The sequence below is a fragment of the Melanotaenia boesemani genome, chromosome 4 (genome assembly GCF_017639745.1).
Source record: "Melanotaenia boesemani isolate fMelBoe1 chromosome 4, fMelBoe1.pri, whole genome shotgun sequence".
NCBI lineage: Eukaryota > Metazoa > Chordata > Actinopteri > Atheriniformes > Melanotaeniidae > Melanotaenia > Melanotaenia boesemani.
Window position 1 is genome coordinate 24,291,334 of NC_055685.1, and position 11,914 is coordinate 24,303,247.

An 11,914-nucleotide genomic window follows, 5' to 3' on the forward strand; every position below is an offset into this window, starting at 1 on the left:
CCTTGATGGGTTAAATTTAACCTCTAAATCCCCTGCTGTGTCTTCAGTGTCTGGACAGATGCCGTATGCCCGTGTTTTGATGATGTCTTTTCTCTCGTTCTCTGTCAGCACTGGAGCCGGTGGCGACCACGTGAACGCGCCTCGGATGTCACGCCTCGGTCGGCGATCACTGCATCTAATGATGTAGGGAGGTCTTATGTTTTATTCTCATAATGTTGTGTCTAAGCAGAAAAATCACTACAAATAAATAAAAAAAAAAAAAAACTGCGAGCACGCATAAATGTTTATGGTGCACGCGCTTGTGCTCACGGGATTACAAGGAGTCACGCGCTTTCAATTAGTCTAAATTAAGGGACGTTTTTTTTTTTTTTCTCGAAGCTTTGTATATTTGCCCATAATCATGCAATGTAGGTAAAGTGAGAAAAACAATAAGATTAAAACGGATACAACTGGTGTGAGTAATGTTCTATAATGTCCGCCCTCCAGTGGTCAACTTTGCCTAACCGGACGGGGACGGTCTTATGTTCATGCATAATTGACTTTCAGAAAGCTCCTACTATAAACGCTTTAAGTCTGGTAAGGGCTAATATAAATGGCAATAACTGGACCAGACACTGTATCAGAGATATTCTGTATAAACTTTGCCTTCCGATAGTTCAAGCGAGCTTTGCCTGACAGACTTTCTCAGGGGAAAAGTACCGTGAACCGACTATCCGTAGTCTTCACAAACAGCCAATAAGAGCACAATTTATGTTATTACGTGCTCGATAGGTAGACCAATGAAACACCACTGTGGCTGGTTGCTATGGTTGCTAGGAGACTGTGTCGAAGTTGCTGAGTAGGAAGGGAAGAATATAATACAAAATACAACGTAAAATACACAGAGTTTATTCCTTAAGTAAAACGTACGACTTTAGATACATCGTCTCGAAAACATCAGTTGTAATGGTAAAGTTGAGGGCAAGGTGTCTACTTTTCGGTAAGATTTAGCAAGTTTAGCTCATTTAGCTATTTATGGTTAACGGTACCAAAGCTAACGCTAATCAGTCGCCTACAAAACCCTCCTCACTCACCTCAAGGTGCTTATGCACTCCTTTTGATGATTCATTCAGCATGCAGTCTCTTACTGGCTTTTTGTTTAGCTGTTTGTAACATTAACAGTTAACAGTTATCAACAGTTAATCACTTTTCTAATAAAGCATACGTTAACTTTTGTTTTACTTGTTTAATGCACAACCTAGCTAATATTTAATACTGATAGAAAGGCGCAAACTACAATGTAAATTCTTAGATGATCGATTTATTTATTATTTAATTTTATTTTTTTGTCCATCCCTGTGTATGTGCATTTAGGGGATGCTGCAGTTGGGAAAAGTTCTCTTTCCCATGTGTTCTACAGGGACGGCAACCTCTTTCAGAAGAACTATAGCATGGTAAGATAACTGGCACCTTAGAAAATGTAAACACTGTTTATCACTGTCGCTATAGATGTACTGGTGTCCATGTATTTGTTGAACATGCCTAATATAATGATGCATTATATTCACATCACACTCTAAATAACTTAGCTGTTAAAAATAACTAGAAAAAACAACTTGTTAAAATATTAAAAAGGAAAAAGACCATTCACAGCCAAAAGGTGTGGCCTTTTAGCATGTATGTAAGATGAATTAGGTTTAAAATAGTAGACAGCACAAAAAGCACATAAATCAGGTACAGAACCTGAGCTGAGTGCTATAAAGCACTGCTGCATTTATTCCATAATCCCTTTGTTCAGTCTTGGCTCAAGATATGACTATATTTTAATTGCTAATAAGGTAATTATAATAGTGAGATCTTGAGATATGTTTAGTCTCCTGCAGGATTCAGTGAAATGCAAAACAACATAATTTACCAGTTAATTCTGATGCAAATTTGGCCAATATGCAATGTTTATGCTTATGCACTTCTAGGGAGGTAACTGTGTCATTAACCTGACTCTGTAAGATATGGTTATCACTGCTGCTCACCATTTTCTTCAGTCAGTGTTTCAGTGGGCTTTAAAGTTCTCCCTTTGCCAGTGCAGGCGTAGTGTATGCATTGCCCTGGGTGTTATTGCATTCTAGCACTGTTTTCACACATTACTTTCTTTACATATACCCACGTATTTACTGAGTTTACCTCTAAGGAATGTTAAGCTATAGAACAAGTTGATGGAAAAATACTGTACAAAGTGTGTGTGTATTTGTTGAGCTCTTGCTGCTTCAGCAGTATTGGGGCTGTGAGGTGACAGAAACGTCGATAATTAATACAGCAGGATTCTGGAAAGCCATGGGAACAGGTACTTAACAAGCAAACACATACACAAACACACAGAGTACAACAACCGTACTGAGTTGATCAACACACTGGATACAGTAGGCTTATGCCCACGTTTGTGAGGCTATGTGCATCTCTTGATGCTGAACTTTGAAAGTATTAACAATAAAATTTTTAGTTTGTATGAGGTTGTATGTTTACCTAATAAATTCCTGAAAATGCATTACTATTATAGATATGTAAAATATAATGTCTGAAAAATATCCCAAAAATTAAAAGACATACATCACACATATGTAAAAATGTCCATGCAATGTAACGTGGAGGAAATTATTCACAGTAACAATCAGGAAAATTAAACTGGGTGGCACATGTTCAGCAATTGGAGAAAAAATTGTGTAAGTGAGTATATTTGAGGCTCTGTATAAGCTGGACCATCTTAAAGAAATGCTCATCTGAATATCTGCGGTTGAACATAATTTCTCAAAATCTAATTGGACTCATTGATGTAAAATTTTCTGAGTCCCTTAAGTGAATTCTGCCCTATTGGGACACTGAGCTTTACCTGGTGCCATTCTCAGGATTAATTTGCTGCGCATATTCAGGATCACAAGGAGCTAAACCTCCCACTTTTAACTCCATTGGCATTTCTCTGATTGTACAAATAGTTTTATTTCGTGGAAATTATTCATACTTTCTGCTAAAGATTTAACTGATAATTAACTAATGAAAAAGAAACAAACAAAAAGCCAGTTACTCCTTGTGCAGACACCCAAGTCATCCTTCCGGCTCTTCAACTTTTGATTTTGAAGGTGGCTACAGCTGTCAGCTAGTCCACTCACGTCCTCCTTTGAAAATGTCAGACAGCCAGTTAGCAATATTCTAGGCTTATTTGTTGCTAATAGACCCTTATTGGCATTCCAGTGAGAAACTTCCTACGCATCACACCAGCTCATTAGACCACTCTGTACTGGGACTGCAGCATGGTCTGAATGCGTGTATGCGTAACACCGGATGCATGTTATGAACTGTGACTGTTTATGAATCGAGTGAATGTTGATCCAAAATGTTTGCTTTTCAATTTTACAGAGGCACTGAGTTTGAAAAGTTTACGTCTGTTTTTCCATGATTTTAGTCTTTCTCATTTGATATGATTTGTTAACAATGAGCTCCAGAGGTCAGATCAATTTAGAGTTCTATGCCCATGTGAAGAAACTTCAATTTGCCACCACTGATCTCAAAACAGTGAATTCATAGAGAAAAATGGTATCTTGAAACTAGCCGATCCACTTAGGGCTTGCTTAGCTCTAATAGCTCTATAGGCAGTGCTTCTATATCTATAAACTATATTTATAAAAGTTATGTCTATGACCTCCTTAGCTGTTACTGGTAATATATAAAAGGGTGGAACATAGAAGAAAGGAGGAAGCAAGATGTAAAGGATAACATTAATCTGATAAATCTAGTCCTAACCATTTAAATGTTCAGTACTGATACAGATATACTTTAATATATTCCAGTTTATAGCGATCTTTAACCACTCAAGGAAAGCAAATGCAAGTTGTTAAGTCAACACTGACTTTAATTTTTATTGTGAACTTAAATGTAAAAATGCAGTAAATGCAATGCAGTACACAGAAGTACAAAGTGCAGCTTTAAGTGAAGTTTGGAGCTGCACTTTGTATAAACTTTATTATAACAATGTACCAACTTTTAACAACTATAAACTTCGTGTTAATGTAATCTTTTACCCATATTTTTTTATTCAACATCAGGACTCTCACAGTGTCCTAATGGTTGCAGCTGTAGTGCTATTAAACTAAGAGCTGGATCTTGTCTCCCTAGGCAGTCATTTTTATTGAGACACTTAAGAGAAATAAGGTTTAAAGTATTGGATTCCCAGCATAAAATAAAGGATTTGAACAATGGGATGGTGAATCTATATTTAAGTCAAGCTTCTAATCAGTAATGCCCTATTTTAGAAGTTCAGAAGTTAACACTTTTGCTGTTTGTTCTGTAGACAACAGGAGTGGAGCTGCTGGTGAAGTGTGTCAGCATCCCAGAGACCGGCGACAGTGTGGTGAGTTGTTGTTTGCCTGTCATTTACAAACATACAAGCCATAGTAACACTTGTAAATTTGTGAACCTTTAAGAATGTTAATGTGTGCATAAATATGACTAAAATTATCATTTTAATCTAATCCCTAAAAGTATAGAAAAAAAAAGAACGGAGTTAAACAAAATGAGACAAAAACAACGGAACAACATTCATGTTTATTACAGTGCTGCAGGAGAAAAACTGGTCTCTAAAAGGAATAGTTCTGCTCATCTGCTGTTAGTAGGAAAAAAAAACATTTTTGGTTCAAATACAATCATTCATATTTGGGGACAAGCTTCCCTACTAAACACTAGTTAAGATAAGATAAAGTCATTTTCTTTATTTTTGGAAAAATCCATGTCATAGTCTGGAACTCTATTCATTCAAAGACCTGTGATGAGAAGTTGATTACAGAAATCAGCAAAAATCCCAAAATGAAAGATTTTATGATTAGAAGATTTAACTAAATCTCCTAGTAGAGGTAACATTGGATAATGAAATATGCAATTAATTGTAATATTTTGTTGTCTTTAATTGGGTTCACTGGCTTTTAGGTCATACTATTCTAAAGAATTATAAAAAATTCTCATGGGTTTACTTAAAATTACTGCTGTAATTAAATCTGTAGGTGAAAGGTTTGCCTACAGAAAATCTATCAGGCACTTTATAATGGGTTAGATTTATTTTTTTTTAAAGTCTGTAATTTACAGGGGTGGATTTTGAGAACTGGAAAGCATTATTGTAGAACAGTTTTTCCCAGACATATAACATTGTTAGTTTCTCATCTGTATTCACTTAGCAGCATTGTAGGAGGGGCATTAATGTCTTTGCCAAAGAGAAAAGGAATTTGAAACTATTTAATATGACAGCAGCTTTATGTGTAAAATCTCTACCATTTTCTTCTTGCTTCCACCCTCCAGGAGCTCTATATTGTAGACACTGCGGGGAAGGAGACACTATCAGAGGCCTGCGAAAAAATGGTCAGACTGCTGCTCTGGAGTTTTTTTCCTTTGCACTAATAAAATTCAGCATACAGATAGTAAAAAAAAAAAACACAGGGAAGCTACATAAGTATGATTTCTTTAGTCACACATGTAGGAGAAAGCTGATTTAATACCAGCACTTTCTCTAACATGATCCATGGTAATCTGCTACTTCCTGTCCATAGTGGGGTGAACCCTCGTTGCTGTGCCTGATTTTTGACTTGACCAATGAGCAGTCTTTTGCCAGCTGCAGCCACTGGATGGAGCGAGTCCGGGTACACTGTCAGGGTCTTCAGGTTCCAGGTAATATAAAAAAAACAACAGAAAAAAAAACTCAACCCTAAATGACAATGAAATAATGGCATAATAATATACTGATAGACAGTGTTGGGTTGTAGTTATAAGAAGATCATCTCCAATGATGACTATCTCAGGAAGTTGAGTTTAAACACTCTGAAAAAAAGAAATCTTTTGTTTGGAATAATCTGCCAAACCACTAATTATAATACGAGAAAAATGACATTTCATTTTCACAAATTCAGCTTTAAAGCAGTTCTGTACATTTTTTAACAACGGGAATTATGACACAGTTTTAAATTAAATAAACATATACATACATTTACATTTATTTATCAACTAGAATCCACGGTTAACAACTTTGTCTTGTCCTTGTTTAACATAAGGTGATTGTATTTACTCTGTGCCACACAGTGACCCACCAGTTGTCTGTATTCGTCCTCCACATCACCACTTATTCATTACACAGCTGTAGACTCATTTTAGTTTCTTTTAGATGACATTACTTTTGAATTGTACTGCAAGTGTAAGGGGTACAGGGAGATGGAAACCATACCTTTCACTTTTGCACATTTGTATTTTCCAGGTGTCCTGGTGGGCAACAAGTCAGATCTGACCGAAAGAAGGGAAGTGCAGGCATCCTTAGCTAAAGAATGGGCCCAGAGCCAGGGATTGGAGTATCATGAGACTTCAGCTGTGAGTGTAACTAGAAATACACAATAAAGCTTTTGTTGTTGATTTAATATTATGAAGAATAAGGCCTATTTGATGTGAATCAGTACCCTACAATACAGTAGTGACATTTCCCTGTAATAATCACTGTGATGTTGTTTGTTTCTTACAGAAGGAGATGATAAACTGTGAGGCTCCTTTCCTTAGTTTAGCCCGGGCCTTTCACTTTCTTTACCAAGAACGTTGTGAGACCATCCAAAACCTTAGCCCAGGCTAGACCACATCCCAGTCCTACACAAACAGAGACATAAGACTTCCATTCAGGGAATTTAATAGACGGAGAGCTATTGAACCCAATAATGCATGCACAAAACAAGATTTTCCTCTTATGCTGCCTCAACTGCATAACATTTTGTTGAAAATAATATTTTAATACGACCACAAATAAAGGATTTGTTGTGATAATCATCCTCTGTCAGTGTTGTTTCTTATCTTTTCCACCCCTGTATGCAGATAGTCAGGTTTGGTTTCAAAGTAAAAGTGATGCTTTTTAGAGTTTTCTCTTCATCTTGGTTACACTTTCTGGTCTCAAATTTTTAATGTCTCTTTGAATGTTTGAGTTCATTTAGCTGCTTTTTTAAAAATTATTTTCTATGCAACTCTTCCTACTTGATGTTACCTCTCAGTCCTGTAGTCTTTCCGTTTCTCTCTGGTTGTGTTTGTATAGCTCATTCTCTTATTGCACTAATTCTCCTGCTTCAGCCCTCTCAAATCATTTCAGTCATGTTACCAGTGCAACACCAACAACCAGTAATCACCACCCTAATTAACGCCTTCCCATTCAAACCAGGTCACAGCCATGTCTTTGTTGTCTCCTTCCCTCTCAGACTAGCTCTCACATTCAAATGATGGCATACTGATTTGAGCCAGACACAGTGGTTTTTATCACATTATGCAACACATCCAGCGGAGTAACCATAATAACAATGCGCTGTTTGAGAAAAGAGTCAAAATGCTGGCTCTGAATGGGATTTTTTTTAATCTACAGCAGTCTTTATTCTCAGACATATCTAGAGAATATATTCAAAAATGCTCAACGTATAATAAAGGAACTAATCAAACGTTTCCTACAAAATGAAAAGAAATTTCTAATGTGGTTCTTTTAAAATATCTGCATTTAACAGCTTGTTACAGCAGATATTTTTGTACTTCTCAGGTGATCATAATTACAGTAATTAAGCTTTCCCTCCTTCTCAGTCCTTCGCTCCTTATTGTTTTGTGTCTGTAATTTGTATGTGGTTGTTTTCTTTCTTTCCTCCTACCAGACATATAAATATGTACAGAAAGAATAACTACAATTGTCCCACTAGGTAGCTGCATGTAGATAATACATGTTCCCAACAGTGTACACATAAAGTTCTGCAATGCTGCGGGGCATTATCAAATATTGTTTCATCATAGCTAATTTATGAAGTCAGTACACTCCAACATCTTGTTGTCTTTGTGAGGAAAGATAATAACAAACTGCTTTTTGTTGTGAAATGGATCATCTAGAGTTCTTTACAAGGTTTAAGTAAAATTTACATCCAGAACTAGTTCAGTCAAAGATAGGAAATACACAAACACACACCCTTTAAAATATAACAAGCCACAGACCATTCTGGAAAGTTATTCTAGCTACACTGACTATGTCCCTACAGTCCTCTCTTCAATTTGAAAGGAGCATCATATCTTGGGAATATGAGTTAATAATATCTCAAGATAGAGTGTGGGCTGTTTCTTATTGCTTTGGGGAGAGGCTTCCTCATATCCACAGATATTGAAACAGGTGATAAGAGAATACAAAAATACCCAGTCTGTTTTCATGGAAACAATAGTCAGTCAATAGTCTTCATAATATTGATCATCTCCTCTCCATAATTAGCATTCAAAATATCGTTACTTCTTTGGCACGACACCTGTGACACATCAGGAACAATACCTGGTCATGTTTTAATCTTAAGAGTAGACAAATGGTCGCCACCCCTCACCTTCAAAGTATGCTTCTTTTAAGATTGGTGGTACAGCTCTGCACTTCATGCACATGTACATTTGGATAGCTGATGAGTATGACTTAAAAATAGATATCTAAATTGGTTTGATAATACATGATACTATCGTAATGTTTATCAGCTTATATGGTAAATTCTAAATGGACTGCATTTATATAGTACTTTTCTAGTAAATTATAGACTATATGTGTGTATGACAAGGTATAGAAAGGCATTGTACAGATGTGTAAGCAGTATAATGAGGCTTATAGTTGAAAGCACTCTGATGTGATGATACAAATGACATTTTTTAAGTGTACCCTGTTTAATTTATATTTTCATTAATTTCTGTACAGTTACGGTTACACACATTGAGCATAATTTATTTCCTTGAGTGCAGGGCAAAGTATAATCCTATCTATGATAAATCCACAATTTTTTTCTGTCACGTTTCTTACGTACACATCAAATTATAACACTTTGTAACTGTAAAATTATTTTCACAAATAACGTAGTTGATTTTATTAAAGGAGACCTGACCTCAACCTTGCTTCTCTGTTATTTTGTATCCGTGTGTGAGTGTGTGTGTAGCCAGCATGGCTTGTTCTCTAGCCCCAAACAGTTTGTGACCTAAAAAGCCTGCTAATTACAGGTGAGAAAGGACACAACAGCTGTTTCCCCAGATCTGCTACCCTTGTGTCTAAACTGCGGTGTGCAATAATTAGTTATATCGCTTCCAATCTTATCTCTGTTACAATAAATAAATAAATGCAAAGCTATTGCATTCAGAGTACCAGTAAAGTACCCCTACTGACAAAGGACAGATTTAATATGATGGGAGTCAGTATATTCTCTATAATTATTCTGGTAAAGGACTCCCCAAAATCCAGTGATGTGATAAAAATAATGATATTTCCTACACCAATATGAGAAATATGCCTCCATCTGTACCTCCAGACCAGACAGAGGCAGTATGACACTATTTCAGTCAGGCTAAACAACTCTAGTTGTCCCTTTTCTCTTTCTATCTCTTTCTTTCCCGTCTTGCCTCTCTTCAGTGATCACAGCAGTGCTGCAGAGAGACATGCCAGCTACTCAGCCACTGATCATCACACCAGGGGAGGACAGGGTGAGGGAGAGACATAGAAAGAGGGGCAGTACATAAAAACAGACTCATGCATAACACTGAGTCAGATTTTTTTATGTTTATTTTACAGCTGATGAAACAGCAGGTCAGAGGGAAGAGTGCTGGAGTGAATAACTACATGAATGAGTGAAAAATTAGTTGAAGACTGTGTGGATTATACTGAATTGTATTGTAAAAGTAATGGGTGATTTAATAACTTACTAGATATAAATAATATATAAAATATAAAATTATCCCTATGGTGGACTGAGAAACAACGTAAAACACCAAAATAGCTAATATGGCAACACTGTATTAATAGAGCTCTGACACATGCATCAATATAGTCGGTGTACCAGGAAATTGTGCATTGACAAACTTTCCGTGTTTGGAATTTAAATTGCGATTAAATGCATTGATTTTTTCAACATGTTAATTTTGTTATGCTTTCATTTTTCTGTAATTAATTAATTGGAATGAAAGTCCCACCCCAATCTATACTGTTTCCATAACAATCAGTTTGCCACATTAATCATTAATTCATCAATTGAAAAATTATTATAAAAATAAATGCAATAGAGCGAGAGTTTATCTTTGGAAAACATTTTATTCATTGATGAATAAAATGTGAAGGATGCAATCTTTCAGCGAATTGAACTCTCGGTTGGTCTGGGGCCAGGCAACTGGGTGGGTGCTGACCCACGCTAAGTGGCTGTGTGGGAAACCTGGTCCTCCTGGGCACCGAGGACGGCCTCTGCTTTGGGAGGACGTGGATTGCTCTTGGGTTCCTGAGGCCCTGCGTTCTGTCCGCCTGTGGGAGGCACCTGGAGGGGTCAACCAGTGGTGTGGTGTGCTCTGGCTGGGCCACTCCTCTGCCGCCTTCTGGGTGAATGCATGTTCATTCTGTTGGGGGGCTGGCTGGGATATGTGCCCTGAGGAGGCGGCTGGTCTCGCAGGTCCTGGGGCCCCCTGGACTGACTCTAAGTTTTGCGGTTGCCTGTTTGCATTATTACGATCACTGTTCACTATTCCTGTTATTTTGCTCCTGCATTTACTAACCTGTGTGGCAATAGACAAATCTGAAAATAAAGAAAAAATACCTAAATTATCAAGAGGGGCCTTTTATCGATATAACTCCTCTTAGCAAAAGAAATTTATTTAGCAAGTTAAATAAATAAATAAATAAAACAGAGCTCAAAAATTAATGGAAAGATTTTGCTTACAATTGCAGGAAAGGTCAGAAATGGAATAAAGGAAGTGCTTACATTTTGGGGGTGAGGAGTCCCAGATTACTGTCTGGATCCTGGGATTTTTTGGGGATTTTTTTTACTATTACTATTGTTAATTTTGGCAACACAGCTTCTAACTAATCAGATGATGCACAGAATCATTGGCAAATAAAGAATAAAAAATATAAAATAAAATAAAAAAAAAAATAAAGTAAAGTAAAATAAAATAAAATGAATTCATGGTAGATGTTATAATCCAACAGACTATGTTGATATTATGGATCTGATTTGGGGGTTTTCTCAGGTGAGTGACCCAATAACTTGGTGGAGGTCTTTGCACTCTGAGTGCTTCTAGTTAAAACTGTCATCACCTTATGGAAGAGTTTTTTACTCTGATTTGTGGCCATATTGTTGGTGCAATGTTTTGTTGGTAAGTCATACCATCGGGATAGCGATCACTGTGCATTATTTTAAAGAATTAATTTAAAGTGTTTTTTTGAAGATATTCCTATAAAATCCACTAGCTTTCCTGGCCCATCTCTATATTATACACATGATGTTTTCTCTAAGTTATGTGGAACTTGCAAGTAAACAGTATTAATCTAGATGTAAAAGGCACTGCAGATGTAAATAAGTTTAAGGCTAACTCTGGTACAATACATCAAATGTGTGTGTGTGTGTGTGTGTGTGTGTGTGTGTGTGTGTGTGTGTGTGTGTGTGTGTGTATAAAGAAACTGGTAAAGTTTACATTTGTGAAACTTTTGACACTTCATTGCATTCGTCATTTGTTCACTATCTACTTTCTTACAAATTATTCGTTTGTGTACCATTAAGAAGGAAGCTCAGATTTTGTATAGTTTTCTTTGGGTGCATTCACACCAGAATAGTCTGCTAGAATCGGCATGATCAGGGCATTGGGAGTTGCAACATTTGGCTTGAGTTTTACTTTCACACTGCACATGCATTAACAAACCGGACATTTTACATAACTTTTTCCCATCCTTGCCAGAAGTGGCGATGCATCAGTAATTAACAACGGAGAAGATGAGCCACACCATGAAGAAGAAAATTTGTTCATCAATTGGTTAATGCAATTCCACCATATAGGAGCAAAACGTGGAGATGCAGCAGATCCTAGTGGTCTTCGGGTTGCGCATATTTCTATCAGAGCTTTTACTACA

The 11,914-nt window shown here is 36.7% G+C and overlaps 1 protein-coding gene across 2 annotated transcripts; it reads left to right on the forward strand.

Annotated features, from left to right (window-relative positions):
* Positions 1-100: 100 nt before the first annotated feature.
* Positions 101-6,816, forward strand: ift27 (intraflagellar transport 27 homolog (Chlamydomonas)). 2 transcript variants are annotated; one of them, XM_041983849.1, is made up of 7 exons: positions 101-183; positions 1,354-1,433; positions 4,319-4,378; positions 5,317-5,376; positions 5,565-5,682; positions 6,263-6,372; positions 6,521-6,816. In XM_041983849.1, the coding sequence occupies exons 2-7, from the start codon at positions 1,431-1,433 to the stop codon at positions 6,623-6,625; spliced, it is 456 nt and encodes a 151-aa protein (XP_041839783.1). In that variant the 5' UTR covers positions 101-183; positions 1,354-1,430; the 3' UTR covers positions 6,626-6,816. The 2 variants fall into 2 exon arrangements, with proteins under 2 accessions (XP_041839783.1, XP_041839782.1); XM_041983848.1 differs by lacking the exon at positions 101-183 and adding an exon at positions 808-979.
* Positions 6,817-11,914: the final 5,098 nt, after the last annotated feature.